This window comes from Poecilia formosa, unplaced genomic scaffold (assembly GCF_000485575.1).
Source record: "Poecilia formosa unplaced genomic scaffold, Poecilia_formosa-5.1.2 Scaffold170, whole genome shotgun sequence".
NCBI lineage: Eukaryota > Metazoa > Chordata > Actinopteri > Cyprinodontiformes > Poeciliidae > Poecilia > Poecilia formosa.
In genome coordinates this window covers 110,649-125,954 of record NW_006800109.1, presented here as the reverse complement: position 1 = coordinate 125,954, position 15,306 = coordinate 110,649, and the positions used below count along the sequence as shown (strand labels likewise).

Here is a 15,306-nt window from a genome sequence, read left to right as displayed (position 1 = left end):
CATTCTGAACTGTTCATCAACATCTGAACATTCTGAACTGTTCATCAACATCTGAACATTCTGAACTGTTCATCAACATCTGAACATTCTGAACTGTTCATCAACACATGAACGTTCTGAACTTTTTATTAACATATTAACATTCTGAACCTTTCATCCACATCTGGATTTTCTACATTCTGAACTGTTCATCAACACATGAACGTTCTGAACTTTTTATTAACATATTAACATTCTGAACCTTTCATCCACATCTGGATTTTCTGAACTTCATGAACAGTTCATGAATGTCTGCACATTCTGAACTGTTTGTGAACGTTCTGGACTGTTAACGAACATCTGAACATTTGGACATTCCTCCTGTTCCTTGGTTCTGTTCTGATGTTGATAAATCGTGTGTTGGTGTTTTCAGGGTTGCTTACTTCGGTCAGGACCATCCACCTTGGTTACCATGGAAACAACCGCAGGGCTGTGGTTTTGGAGATCCCCTGACTCAGTTGACTCAGTGCTCCAGCCTTCACAGCCTGACCTTTGATTTTAAATGCTAATGCTCCTGTTAGCTGCGTTCTAGAACAAAGGATTGGTTGCCTGACTGGTTTCAAGCTTTTAGTTTTCATGTCACTTTCTAGGTTTGGTTCCTTTCGTTTTCTAGTTCGTGAGAAAGTCATATTTTTCCACAGATTGAATGAAGCCACAGAAACCTGAAGAGAACCATGAAACCAACATGTTTGAATCTGGGATTTGATGGATTAACAATCTTTTTATGGATTTAATTTGGTTACGAACCTGAGAACGAGAAGACAGATGTAAAACAATTTTTACTGCGATAAAAGCAGAAGAACTTGTTTGTTCTCGCTGAATTCTATGTTTGAGCCTCTTAAAACTCCAGAATCGAGCCAGAATCCATGATGACATAAAAACCAGCTCCCTCTGATCACTCTGACTCACTTTGCTCAGTTAAAGGAAGTGAAATCATCACTTTCCAAGGCTGCAGCAGCTGCAGGAAGGAAACCAACATAGGAAACCTGAACAAGCAAAAAAAAAAAAAAGTAAAAAAAGGTGAAACTCCCTTGAGGGTAATGAAATGAAAAGCATTGGTTTATGCAATTCACCAGAATTTATATAGAATTCAGCGGAACAGATTGAGTCACCTCTCAGGAGCAAATCTGAGATTTTTGTGGTGAAAACTAGAAAATCAAAAACAAAAACCACTCAGAGTGAAACAGCTGCTGGCATGAAGGGACTGAACATCCCTACTCATTAAATATGTCAATCCCTCCTGTTGTCCAATCAAACGTCACAGTTTTACCTCCTAACAGCGTTAGCTTCTCAGCGGGGAATCCCAATGCAAACCAACAGACAATGCCTCAAAATATGTAAAGAAATATCAACTTTTAGAATGTTTCTTCTTACTTTTATTCACTATTCAATTATTTTTACATTCGTTTAGCATAAATGTTGCCTCCTGTCTTCTGGCTTTAGTTGACCAGGTTTTGGTGCAGCAGGATTCTTTAAGTCTTGACAGAAACTTTTCCATTTTTCAGTGCTAGCTTCATAAATTTGACTGGCAGTCAATCAGAAAGATAAGCATGTAAAATCACAGTTTAACATATTATTTTTAATGTATTTTGATTGAAATACGTTAGGGCCAGACTAAGAGATTTTTTAAAATTACGAATAAATAAGAATAAAGTCAGAATATTAGCAAAATAAAGACACAAAAATACCAGAAGAAAGTCAAAAAATATTATGAGAAATAAAGACATTTTTATGAGAGCAAAGCTTTGAACAACCATTTGAAAGTCCCTAAAAATAATTTGATGCTGAAATGTTAAAACATTACATATATTCTATCTATAAAACTGATACTAAAGTGTAACTTCCAATATGCTCAACATTTCTCATTTTAATTTGTGCACGATTATAAAATTATTACTTCATTCTACAAATATGATGACATCATTTTGGTAATATAAGTTAATTTTTCTTAATTTTGACTTTTTTCTTGTATTTTTATGACTTTATTCTCATGTTATTATGATTTTATTCTCATAATAGTAAGTAACTATTACATAACAGTAATAGTTTATTATTGTGACTCAAAAACCAAACATTTTTGTAATGCAACATTATTGTTGTGTTATTATTAACTATTTTGGTAATTATGACTTTATTCTTGTATTATTATGACTTACTCTTGTATGACTTTATTCTCATAATATTATGGATTTATTTTCATATACCTTTTTTCTTGCGATATGTAATATTAAAAGACTTTATTTTTGGTAATATGACTTTATTCTCATAATTAACATTTTTTTCTAAACCTGGCCCTAATACTCCATCGTAAAAAAAAATTAATAAATAAAATAAACTTTATGATAAAAAAAATTGTGATTAAAAGTCAATGATTAAGAAATGTATATTTTATTTAAATGTTATATATATAAATATATCCTGAACTCGGACCATAATTTCTCATGGTTTTGAAAAACCTTTTTTTTTTTCCTTTGATGGTAATTATTTTGCTGTCGGAAAAGAGAGGAAACAGCGCCCTCTGATGGTCAGAGGACAAAACAGACAGAACCACCTGGGAGCTTTTCAGATAAACTTTATTTCTGTTATTTACACTCAGACAAATATTAATTACCTACTTATAGATGGAATAATAATGTATCTCTATAACTTGTTTTGATGAGTAAAACAAAAAAATAAACATCTCCATAGCAAACAGAAAAGGGGCGTGGCTTCATCTAGTCACATGCCTGGACGTAGTTCTCCGGGAAGAAGCCTTCCCGGCCATTACAGACGCCCTCACACCAGCCGTCGTCATGGCGACGCATCACGTAGATGATGTCCCCCTCAGTTAGAGGGAGGTCGTCAGGCTTGGAGGCCTCGTAAGTATACAGCGCCACCACTAGGACAAAAAGAGGAAGTGCACCATTATAAGTAGCATCTTACTCTAATAGTGCAGCAGTATGGAGGGGCGTGTGGTGGTACCTTTCTCCAGGTAGTCTGGGGGAGCATTGATGTCATAGTCCACTGGAGGAGGAAGGGGCGGCATGATGTCATCGAAACCTCCAATATCATCCAATGGAAGAGGAGGGGGTGGGGCTAAGATCTGAAGATCTATGAGAGTACAGGAACCATCAACAGAGCAGCGCTGTGCTACGTATCTGTGTGCACTACATCTGTACTATACACTTAGAGATGAGTAGCACTGCTACACAATGCTCTTCTATAGGTAGCTGTGCTACATCTACAGCAGTACCACTACTAGTTCCTTACCCAGATGTTCGAGACGAGCAGGTAAGCAGAGCCGAGGGAAGGCAGAGGAAGGGCGAGAGAGCAGGGGGAAGGGGGAAGAGGAAGAGGAGGATGAAGAGGCAGTGGGCTCTGGGGGGGCATGAGGTGGAGGGTAGGGGGGAGGAGGGGGAATCCTGACTGACAGACAGAGAGAAGCCGAGTCAGTTTAGAGAACCAGGAGCCAACATGTGGCGTGAAACCGACAAGAACTGTTCATATGGATATTCTGAACTGTTCACCAACATCTGAACATCATTCTGAATATAAAGAATGAACATCATCATTCTCTAAGAATCCTCTTCCCCCGCACCCCCACACACACCCGTCGTTCAACCAGACAGCTATTTGTAATCCATAGGGGGGGCCCAGAAAATGTTTGGAAACCACTGGGGGGGCCCAGGAGAAAAAGTTTGGGAACGCTGTTCTAAACTCTTCATTGATAATTGACCTAACTGAACTGTTCACCAACATCTAAAGTTTTAATCAGTACCTGGACCATTCATAAACATCTGAACATCCATGGTAACGGTTCCTTACTCATCCAAAAGGTGAACATGGATCACATGATGGGCCACAGCAAGTTTTCCTAAAATGTTCTCCAACTTCAGTCACTCCAGGAATATAACTCAACACCGTTGAGAACTATAACTATAAAACTGATCATTGATCCATCGTCAGCCTCTCCTGAGTTCTCATTGGACGACAGCAGCTGCAGCAGCTTACATGACTGGACTGCAGGCAAGAAGAGAGAGCGAGTGTAGCGGCAGCGAGAGGCGGGGCCTGAGCGGACCCTCAGAGAGACAGAGCGAGTGGTTGGAGGCGAGCGGCGGCGGCGACTCCTCCGAGATGTGAGGGTCACTGAAAAACACCACAGAAGAAGTAAAACTGCAAACAAGCAGCAGAGAAGAAGCAGGAAGTGAAACAACTGAGGAATGATGAGTCGGGGGTTTGATTCCCCACTTTGGGGCCTTTGCTGAATGTCTTCCCCCCACTTCCTGTCTGATTACTGTTAATAAAGGGCACTTCTTTTTTTAAAATTGATACAACTAAAAAAAGGCATTACCGTCTCCTTCCTGGGGAGGGGGAGGTGGTGGGGGCGGAGCCAGAAAATCTGAGCCATCATTGGGTAATGGTGGGAAGCCGTTATTATCAGAGGGTGGTGGAGGGGAAGGAGGCGGCAGGCTGTTCTCCTCCACCACTGAGGAAAGACAATAGAGATGATGTCATTGTGATGTCACGCACTGACCAGGACTTCTTTTTGTTTAAGACAAAAATCAGCTCAGGTAAAATGAAGATGCTCAGTTATTTCATAAAAACATAACTAAATTAATGTTTTGATTAATTTAGTTATGATTTAGTTAGGATTAGATTAAAAATCTAATCCTGATTTTTAATCCTAATAAAATCAGGATTAGAATAATTTATTTTTCATAATTACTTGAGAGTAATATTTACATTCATATCTTGTAATACTGGAATTGGCATGAGTACAATGCAAAACCCTGATTATTTTGAGATTTAATTAATTTGAATAAAACAATATTTTAAACCTGCAGGGGGCGTCAAAGTACAGAATACATAAAACATAAATGTGAATTAAAGTAAAATCAGCGATAGTAGTAGTAAGTAGTAAGTGTTGAATTGTTAGAGTGAGCCACTGGTTGCTATGGTAACTGATAGAGAGCCCACAGCACCACTCTTTTGTTAGAAACACAAAGACATTAGGCCTCACACTGAAACATATAAAGGCCTCTAACTACTGTAAGAGCAGAGAAAAAAAAGAAAATCTTTATGTCTGGAGATAATTATTTAGTTTGAGATTTAATGTTTAGCTTGCTAACTAAATATTTAGCTCAGTGTAAAATATTTGGTTTCTAAACAAAAGATTTAGTTGTGAGATAACTATTTGCATTGTAATTCAAATATTTAGCTAGCTAATTAAATATTTAATTTTAAAATGTGAAATAATAAAAAAAGACCAACATTGTGGAAACATTATTTTGACTAAAACTTATAACAGGAATGGAGAAATGGCCAGAAGAAAAAAAAAAAAAAAAAAAACATGGTGTCTGATAAAAAATAAAATACAAGAGATTCTTATTGTGTTTATTTGATGTAATATGGCTTGTTTTTATATTTAAATTTTGGCTTTGATAATTCAGTTTGCCATGGGAACACACTCTGATTTCATCACCTGTTTCTAGGGTGAGCGGTGCGATTGGAGGAGGAGCAGGAGCGCTGTGATTGATCACAACCCCAGAAGAAGAAGGCGGAGGAGGAGGAGGTGGAGGAGGAGGTGGAGCGCTTTGATTGATCACAACCCCTGAGGAGCCAGGAGGAGGAGGCGGAGGAGGAGGAGCCGTTGGAGCCACCATCAGTCCTGAGGAATCAGGAGGCGGAGGAGGAGGGGGCAGACCGGAGATGGCATCCCCACTCTGAGGCAACGCCTCGTCAGGGAGAGGAGGAGGAAGAGGAGCTTCATCCAGCAAACTGGTGAGGATGTCACAGTCAGGTGGAGCCTGGCCAATGGTGGGGATGGTGGGCGGAGCTACAGGTTTCCCAAAGCTGGACCTGAGAGGGAGAATAATGTTGATTAAATAAATAGTCAGATGAAAATTTATGGCTGATTGATTGATTGTTTAATAGCTACCAGAAGGAAACTGACATCAGGGAAGACTGTATTTAGGAATCATTACCTTCCTAAAATAACAGCATAAGTAGTTTTTATTTATTTATTTAGTCTAACATGATTTTGTCAATAAAATCACCATCTCTGTTTTGGCAAAAAATAAAAAAATAAAAAAAATTGTTTGGGAAAAAAGTGTACTTGGGCCAGGAAGGCGATGAAATGTAACTTGTGGAATACCTCAAGGATCACTGATTGGTCCATACTTCTTTCTTTATATTAAAGGCAATTTTACTCTTATAACTCAATAAAACATGTTTGTCTTTATTGATTTTGTTCATCCCAAATTGTAGATGTCTACTACATGTCTAAAATTAATGGACCTCAAATAATCTTTCAGTTTCTAACCCAAAGAATCTAAATTTTAGTTGAAGATCTTAAAAATATGAGGGGAAAACAAATTTTTGTTGAAATTAAATTTTGGTCTTAGACGTAAAGACAGATAAAATGGTTATGATACTCGGGAAGCATGTTTTTATTAAAATATTTGTATGCCATTTTATTTTATATTATATGACTGCAATTTCTGTGAGAAAGTTATACAATAAAATTAAATTATTAGAAACAAATAAAAAAAGCTTGCCTGCAATCATCTTTATATTTGAAGAAAAATCAGCATTATCAACAAAAGATAAGATTTTTTTTTGGAAAAGTCAGTATGATCTAAATATTTATTTTATTTTACATTCCAAAGGAGTTTTATTTGTATTGAAATGAAAAATTCAGTGAAACAATTTTCTCAGCTATGCACACCTCATCAGACTGAGACATGAACTTAGCTCTTACCCTCCAGCAGGGGGCGCCACTGGGCACTGAACTGGCTCAGGACCTTTGTTGGACCTGAAACAGACGCACATGAAACCGCAGTCAGACTTCCTGTGTGAGTCTCTGCTGCGAAAACAAGAAACTGCTGAGTACAGAAGCTCAGCAAAGGAGGAGAAGCAGACCTGACGGAGGCTCCATGTTTCCGGATCGTTCCCGTTTTCTCCGGCTGTTTCCCAGAGACCTGCAGGGACGAGGGGGCAAACACAGAGCAGGGTGAACATGAATGGAGCCCTCAGCTTTCAGCAGCTCTAATTAGTCTCTCCAAACATTTTCCCACGGCCAACAAAGAGCCTCAGCTCAGGGTGTGTGTATATGTGTGTGTGTGTCTGCCTGTTTCTGTGAGGTCCAGCGGGACATTCAGGCCCAAAGCCCCGGGGACATCACAGGGACAGACACTGTGTAGAGGTGGATGTTGGTGCTAACAGGGCTGTCTGAGTGTGTTTTTCTGCTAAATTAATCAGAGTTAGTTAGAGTCTACGTTGGTGTCCTCACAAAGCAGGGGGATTTATTGAGTCCTCATGAAGATACACAACCGTGCATGTGTGTGTGTGTGTGTGTGTGTGTGTGTGTGTGTGTGTGTGTGTGTGTGCGCGCGTGTGCGCGTGTGATGGGCATTTTAGTTAAGAGCTTTGTCTTTTTTTGCTGTGAACTGCAGAGAAAATTGATCAATCTTTAAAACTCATTATAATTGGTCAGCTGAACTAGTATTATTTCATCAATATTAAGGAATTATTGCCTTTAAAAAGCCACAATATCTTTCTGAAAAGTTACTAGTTTTGTCTTATTTCAAGTGTAATAAAATGTTTGCACTAAAAGGAAGAGAAAAAGAATTGATAATATGTTGTGTTTTTGCAGTGTCACTCCCAGAATCAAATATAGAAGCTTAGATTTCAGTTTTGATCTTAACTGTTAAACTGCATTATAAGAAAAATTAAAGAATATTTAAAATAAAGTAAAATTTGAGTTTTAAAATATTTTGTAATGTCTTCTTTTGCTGGTTTCTTTCTTCTTTGATTAAAATTGAGAATCCTTGTTTCTCAGTTTGCTTTTATTTTTAAAATTCTGGCAGCTTTAAAGGATGAGGGAGGCTTAGAACTAGGCACAGCAAAGTTTTAAGGTTAAGGTAAATAGCTCAGAAATAGTAACATAACTATGGTGCAGTGTCAATGGTTGGTTTCAACTTTTTGGAACTGAACTGAAATGGAAAGAAAAGCCACCAAAGTTCCTGGGTCAGGTCTTTCAGAGAATATCCTTGAGAAAATATTGTTCACCTGATATGAATTTTTCTTGGCTTTTTTTTTTTTGTGAAAACTGTTTTTACTCAGGTCCACTGGAAGAAAACTGACAAGTGGATCTTTACTGAGATGTTTAAGCTGTATCAGTTTTGCTGCTGCGTAGTTTTGACAGTGTTTGTTAATTTTCGAACGGAAACAGATAAATCTGTACAGAGATGTCTCATTTGAAGTCTGAAAAGGGAACTTTTTTGCAGCATTAATTCTGCTTCTGTGGTTCTGTGCAGAAGAGACTTCCTGTTAGCTTGCCGTTTGCAGCTAACGATGCTTCACTTCTGCTTTCAGCTACTTCTTTTTGGGTGTAAATGTTGGTTTGTGTATCTTTTAATAACCAGAATGCTGATTCCCATCAACCAGCCTAAACTGGACTAACCCTCTTGCCCTGTAGTAAATTATCCGAGACAATAAGATTTAGGCTAACCTCCTCTAGAAGAGCTGCCAAAGATCAAACAAAAATATTAAACTGTGAAGGTGAGTGCTACCTTCATGCCGTGGCCGATCTCGTCCAGCTGCTGGTAGTTGATTGGTCGACGGCTGTACGATGGGCGGGGCTGTGTGGCAGTTGGAGGGATGATCTTATGGTTGCGAGGAACTCGTCTGACTGCCGTGAAGGCACCTATTTCCCTCCGTGCAACTTTCTCTTTATGCATTTCAATGGTCTGTGGAAAAGCAATTAGAGACTGTCTAAATATTCTGAACTACAACCATGACTAGAGAGGGTCAGTCTTAACTCTGGAGAGGAGTTTCTTCTGGTACTATTGAACTTTCCCTTCAAAGTTTGACTAAACGCAGACACGACTTTGAAAAGCTGAAGTGATCAAACTTCATCAGGAAGTTTAGTCTCACCTTCATTTTAAGGAAGCAGTCACAACAAAAGAGGTCACAGCAAAAGACACCTTCCCTTCGATCAGCTGGTACATTGTCAGACAATTAATGACAACCCATTTGTCCATCCCAGTCAAGATCATGGAGGATCCTGGAGGTTAGCGGTCCTGGAAGGGAACCCAGACTTGCCAAGGTTTTCCCAGGTCAGAAGGGAAACTCATTTCACAAAATGAGTCACCTTAAGTGACTCATGTTAATGCAGAGGAGTTGTACTCCAAGGACCCCCAACTGATGGATCTCAACCCCTTATGAGGCACAACCCAGTTACCCTAAAGCAGAAGCTCATCCCAGGTCAACCCATGTGCTCGTATTAGTTCTTTAGTCATGATCCATTTCTCAATACTGGATGAATTAGTGAATCCAGATGTCCCCAGGTTCTCTTCCAACTGAGGCAAAGAGTCACCACTAACCCAACGGGAAGCACTCCAGTGATCCAGGAAGTGGCTAGATCCAGGGCTTCGTCCCATGTTAGGTGTCAGATGTCAAATTTGTCTCATGGTAAGGGTGGGAGGTTCACACTAACAACCATTCTCTGAATTAGATCACAGGAACATTGATACAAAGACTAGAGTAAGCTAACCAGGGTAGCTACCTTGAAACTTATCTGTTGGGCAACCTTGTGACCTAACCTCAGGGTTAGGCCTCAGCTTATGGCAAAGGTTATGTGTAATGATGGTTTCTAACATGAACTAATGACAGAAGGGCAATACATTTTTCAGATTTTTCTTTAAAAAGGTCATAAAAAAAGGTCATAAAAAAGAAGTTAGAGAAGAGTGAAGATGTTGTAACCAGTCAGGAAGATATTTTGCTAAGAGTCTGAACAAAAGACTAACTTTCAGTTTAAGATAAACATTCATCAGAATTATCCAGCTGGGTGTTGTAGACCAAAATCTCAGGACAACAAAAAGAAAATGATTAGATTTATGTGAACATCTGAGAAGAAAACATCTTCAGAGGGTTTTTTTCCCCATTCACTGATCTTCTTTCCAAAGCACCCCCTGATGTTTAACACCATCATTCACAGAGTGATCTTGGTCTAGATCATGGATGCTTCTGGACAGCTCCTTAAATCACTGCAGAGCTTTGAGCAGATCAGAAAACAATAAGGAAGCAGCAAACAGAGGCTCCATTCATCCATCCATCCATTCAGACCCTGGTTGCTCAGGCTGTCCCTGTAAACAGCCTCATGACTGGGAGGACCCTGAACCTCATTCCAACCTCATATCAGTCCAACCGGAGGAACAGAATCCTTCTACTGATGCACTTAGAAAGAATATTTCACAAAAATATATAATCTCTTCTGTAAATGTATAATAAATTTTCAAAATGTGTAATTTGTAAGAATATCTCTAAATATGTTTAATTTACCAGTCTACACCTTTTATAAACTAAACAAAAATAATAACATGATAAAATATTCCATGAACACCCTCAGACTATTAAAAATATAATGTGTTTTAATTGAGAGGTTTATACTCACCTGACCAATCAGATTTATGGAAGACTCCATCTGGCGAAGCTGATTGGTCTGAGCGTCTAGCAGACTTAGGACACTGTTAGCCAGAGTGCTGATCTGATACGCAACACTGGCTAATGATTGGGTGGTGAAGTTTTTAGTTTCCTCCAATGCCTTCTTGCTGTTTTCACCTGACTGTTAGAAACACCAGAGAAGTATTAGTCTAGCTCAGCCCAAAAACTAAAAACAACAGTTAGCTCAACTTAGAACAATGACAAAAATCAAACAGTGAGCTTAGCTTTGTTCAAAGACTGAAAGGAAAGGGAAAATAATAAACCAGCTTAACACAAAGACTGAAAACTAAAAAACAATTAGCCTACATTAACACAAAGACTGGAAGGAAAGAAAACAGTTAGCCTAGCTTGACACAAAGACTAAAAATAAAAGTGTTAGCTTTGTTTGTCAATGCTCAAAACTAAGAGATGAGTTAGCCTAGCTTAGAACACAAAAATCATACAACCAAAGAAAAATCCAATAATAAACTGAACTCTGGGCATAATCATTTGAGACACTTATCATGAAAGATATTGCTGCTATAATTACCTACACAAACTGAAACAATTCTATAAATAATACAGTGATAATAAAAATATGCTAATTTTTTAACAGAATGTGATTGTAATATAAAATAGAGAAAAAAATTAATAAAAATAAAAGTTTATACGAGATCAAGAACTGGGATCTAAAGGTAACATGCATTATTTTAAATGATTCCTCAGTTTGGTTCTAAAATGTTTTGGAATTATGGCCATTAAGCAAAATTATCACACATGCAATTTGCAATGTTTGAAAGCTCAGGAAAATCTGCTCTAAAAGCACATATTCATAGTCCTCAGAGTCTCTAACACAATTTCTAACCAAAGAACAGCTGTACAAATGACCAGAGAGGTTATGGTCAGTTGGTTTCAGCAGGCGGTATTTAGATTTTCTGGAGCTTTAATGGTGGCAGTACCGGTACCAACCTGGGTGTAGGTGTTGTAGCAGTAATCAGCCACATTGAGCAGGTTTTGATAGTTTTCCTGCAGAGCTTTCCTGGCACTTGGAGCTTCCTCCAGAATCTTGGTCACCTCGTCCTTATAGTTTTGGTCCTTCATGATCCCAGAATCGATAGTCCACAGAAATCAACTGGTTTGATCTGCAGGAAGACAGAGACAGACTGAACCCACTCAGAACCACAGCTCAGTGGTTGCTGGAAAACTGGACTTTGTTCTGAACCATCAGCTGGGTTTGGAGCCTCAGAGTGGTGAGAACCAGCAGAACCAGCAGATTGTTAGACAGCCTCTGTTACCAGTGTGGGTTAGGGCTGTTTCTGTTTGAGGAACACTAGCTGCTGATATGACCACATTCAGGAACTACTTCACCCAGAAGTCTATCTGAGGACTTAGTCTGCCGTCTATATGCAGCAACACTCTCCCACCTCATTTACTTCATTTTAAGACTTACTTTAGCTCTTCAAGAGCTTAAAACCGGGTTCTGTAGGCTTCTTACACAAATACAAGTAACTTTCCAATAGAATACGTTAAATTTGTCAGAAATAATCTCATCTGCCGTCACTTAACATACAATTATCTTTACAGAGTCCAACAGAACCAGAAGGGGGTTGTAGCTCTTTGCCAGATCTTCTATATTACATTCCAACAGTTATTTATGAAGCTGTAATTGATCAGAGACTCACCAGAAGCCAGAGAGAAACAGAGTGATGAAGTGATGAAGAACCTCCTGTTTCTGACAAACTTCACTTTGCAGCTCCAAGTTTCCTCTACTGCTGCAGCCAGAGATCCTCTCTGTTAGACAGACCACTCACTCCTCACAGCAACCACAAAAACCCAAAGCACCAAGTATGAGCTTGCAGAAATCGGTCAGAGTGAGTGCTCCTCCCTGCGTTTTAGCGCTTGATGTTAACCTGCTCTGTTTAAACCACTTCCTGTTCCTCATCAACTCAAAGAAACAAATTGAGTCATCAGAAGCATCAGGGAGATTTTCTTTCCATTCACTTCCTCTAATCACCCTCAGAGATATTTAAAGTCTAGTTTTGCGATACATGAACCCATTTAAATATCCTACACTTTGCTAAAAGATGCTCCTAGTCAAATGAAGGAGGTATAACCGTCCCGTTAGACTGAATCGCTCTAAAAGAAACCCGAACTTCCCTAAAAAATACCTGAAACACAAACCCTTTTGAGAAACACCCTCTCCCAAATTACCTGAAACTTTCTCTGAATTACCTGAACAAACTGGAGAGATACCCAACACCCCTGAATCGTCCTCAAAGACACCAAAACCCCTTCAGAGATACCTGTCTGAGAGACCCACCTTGGAGACACCTGAACTCCTCAAAGAGATACCCTGAGTCTCCTTCAGATACCTGAACCCCTGAGAGATACCCAAAGGCCTCTCAGAGGCATCTTAACCCACTTAGCTTCTCTTACATCCTAAGCAACACCAGAATCACTTCAGTTACCCAAATGCCCTCAGAGATTCCCAACACCCGACTTTCTCAGCTGTTCTGAGAGCCTTAGAGTTAAACTAAAGTTACTTTAATCACTGAGTTATACCAAACACCGGAAGTGACTGCTGCAGTGCCCCCTACTGGCTTACTCTGCCTGGTTGAAGAAATATTCAGAAGAACCTCTGAAAAATAAAAAATAAAAAACGCCTGGAAAACTGCAGAGATTTTAAAATGAGAAGTTTATTAGAAACATTCAAGGAGAAACTGTTAGCTTATATCTGGAGTTCTTGGTGTTTAATAAACAAATAAAAATCAAATCAATGTTTTAAAATAAAACACCTGAAGCTAAACTTTTCATAAACCTAGAAGAACAAACAGCAGGATCACACCACAGAGTTTGTACTGGATGGAGACTGGACCATCCTGCCTGGAGTGATGGTCCATCACGTGTTTCCCGGAGCTACAGGGTTCCATGGTTGTTTCCGTGGACCTCCGTCTCTGTCCTTCTTGTCCAGAGGCTTCAGGTGAGAGGTCAGTACCAGACCTCTGAGGGAAAGAAACACACATCATTAACCTGGAAACGTCAAAAATGTATAGATTATTACAGCTGGGAAGATCCAGGAGGAGCTACCTGGAACTCATCCAATAAATATTTGGACAATTATCCTGTTTATGACTGTAAAAATTCCAGGACAACATGGAACTTTCTCATATATTCTCATAAAGCATTCCAAGGAGCCCTCAATAGAAATGTAAATGTTTTTCTTACCTCCTGGAGTATTTTAGATAGATCCCTTCATTTAAATAAATGTCATGTTATATTATGGAACACTGGGATGTTTTAAAGACTCTTGAAGCTCACTGAACTCTGTAGAAAACTCTTGGATACGATTTAGGAAGTGATTCCAGGAATTCTTCCAGGCATCCATCAAGCTTCCAGGAGAGTAAACTGACCCATGAATCTTTAAGAAATCAAGAACTCTTCATATTCCCGCTGATATCCCACCCCAGACCCTCCTGGATCTTCTCTACCAGGCCTTAAACTTCCTGGCGATCCACCTGAACTGATCGTAATCCACTCCCTGGCTCACGGCCCTCAGCTTCGCTTGGTTTTCCCGCTGGTATTTTCTCTCAGACTCCACCGCCGCCTTGAGCTCCTTCTCCAGCGCAGAAAAATCGATGATGTCCCGCTGTGACATCACTACACCTGGACAACACAAGAAAGTTCAGCGGATGGATGACCACATTTACTATTTATGATGCTTTAAAGCTGCCTAACTATTACCTGTAAATGTAACAGGAATTAAAAATTAAATAAAAATTACATTAGTCTGTTTATTATTTTATCTATTACAGTGAAGTTCATAAATGATAAGATCAATCAATCAATTACCTGTTATTAAATCAACACTTATTCAAGTTTACATCAAGAAGTCATAATGCAAAACAGTATAAATGGAAATATAGAAACAATAAACAGCATGTATTATATCACAGCTCACATATATTGTAATTGCTTGTTCATTTGTTACGTACAACCATTAACCAATGAATTAGGATATCTATTAGTTTAGTGACTCGAAAAAATTATTAATATCACCTGAAATGATGTTTTCAAGCCTTTTATTTTGTTATAACAATTTTCTAACTTAATATTTACAGACGTGAAAGAAGTGAATCAATACGAAAAGGATTGGAAAATGAAAACTTACCTTGAAAAACGCACTCAAGAGAAGAGAGACGCACGTCGGTCAAATTCCCAACTTAACAGGATGTCAGTACGCCTGTGCAAGCTAAAAATCATGGATCAGGTTTTAACTGATCTGACCAGAACTGAGTCGAATCAGTACCTGTCGGTTCACAGAAGTGGGTCGAATGAATCAAAACCGGTTCACAGAGTCAAAAGTTATGAAATACGTCCTCTGACAGAACAGTGAACTAATCCTGGAGCAGTTCTTCCGTGTTCAGTTGAGTTCAAGCTCGGAATCAACAAAGCGTCTCTATGGCGACGCTTGTTTTCTACCGCTGTGGTCTTTGCTGCCATCTGGTGGTTGAAAAGAACTACAGCACGAAGAACTGGCGGGAAAACCCTGATTCTTCTATAAATTAATTTAGAACGTTCAATTTCTTCAATAAAACACTCAGATTTTGATTTTCTGTGGTTTGATATGTGGAGGAGACTTTACATGCATCATTGTCATGTTCAATGTTTGTATTTATTATTAAAATTAAGTATTTTTTTTAAAAGATGGTCAGATTTTGTTTACATCTCAGATGGAATCGGAGACACTGAATTTTGCTTGAGGGTCAACATTAAACCAGTGGTTAACCCAACCTGGATGTTTTA

At 38.9% G+C, this 15,306-nt stretch overlaps 2 protein-coding genes across 3 annotated transcripts; both read right to left on the bottom strand.

Moving 5' to 3' along the window:
* Window positions 1-2,594: 2,594 nt before the first annotated feature.
* abi3a (ABI family, member 3a) lies at window positions 2,595-13,081 on the bottom strand. 2 transcript variants are annotated; one of them, XM_016677972.1, is made up of 12 exons: window positions 12,186-13,081; window positions 11,473-11,645; window positions 10,475-10,645; window positions 8,592-8,768; window positions 6,940-6,998; window positions 6,779-6,832; window positions 5,501-5,877; window positions 4,370-4,504; window positions 4,030-4,164; window positions 3,289-3,444; window positions 3,001-3,129; window positions 2,595-2,917 (listed from the first exon to the last, which is right to left on the bottom strand). In XM_016677972.1, exons 2-12 carry the CDS (start codon window positions 11,602-11,604, stop codon window positions 2,754-2,756), a joined length of 1,689 nt encoding a protein of 562 aa, XP_016533458.1. In that variant the 5' UTR covers window positions 11,605-11,645; window positions 12,186-13,081; the 3' UTR covers window positions 2,595-2,753. The 2 variants fall into 2 exon arrangements, with proteins under 2 accessions (XP_016533458.1, XP_007565028.1); XM_007564966.2 differs by lacking the exons at window positions 3,289-3,444; window positions 4,030-4,164.
* Window positions 13,082-13,181: 100 nt separating this feature from the next.
* On the bottom strand, window positions 13,182-14,960 carry dnaaf19 (dynein axonemal assembly factor 19). Its single transcript, XM_007564963.2, has 3 exons — window positions 14,672-14,960; window positions 14,019-14,166; window positions 13,182-13,505 (listed from the first exon to the last, which is right to left on the bottom strand). The coding sequence occupies exons 2-3, from the start codon at window positions 14,156-14,158 to the stop codon at window positions 13,403-13,405; spliced, it is 243 nt and encodes an 80-aa protein (XP_007565025.1). The 5' UTR covers window positions 14,159-14,166; window positions 14,672-14,960; the 3' UTR covers window positions 13,182-13,402.
* Window positions 14,961-15,306: the final 346 nt, after the last annotated feature.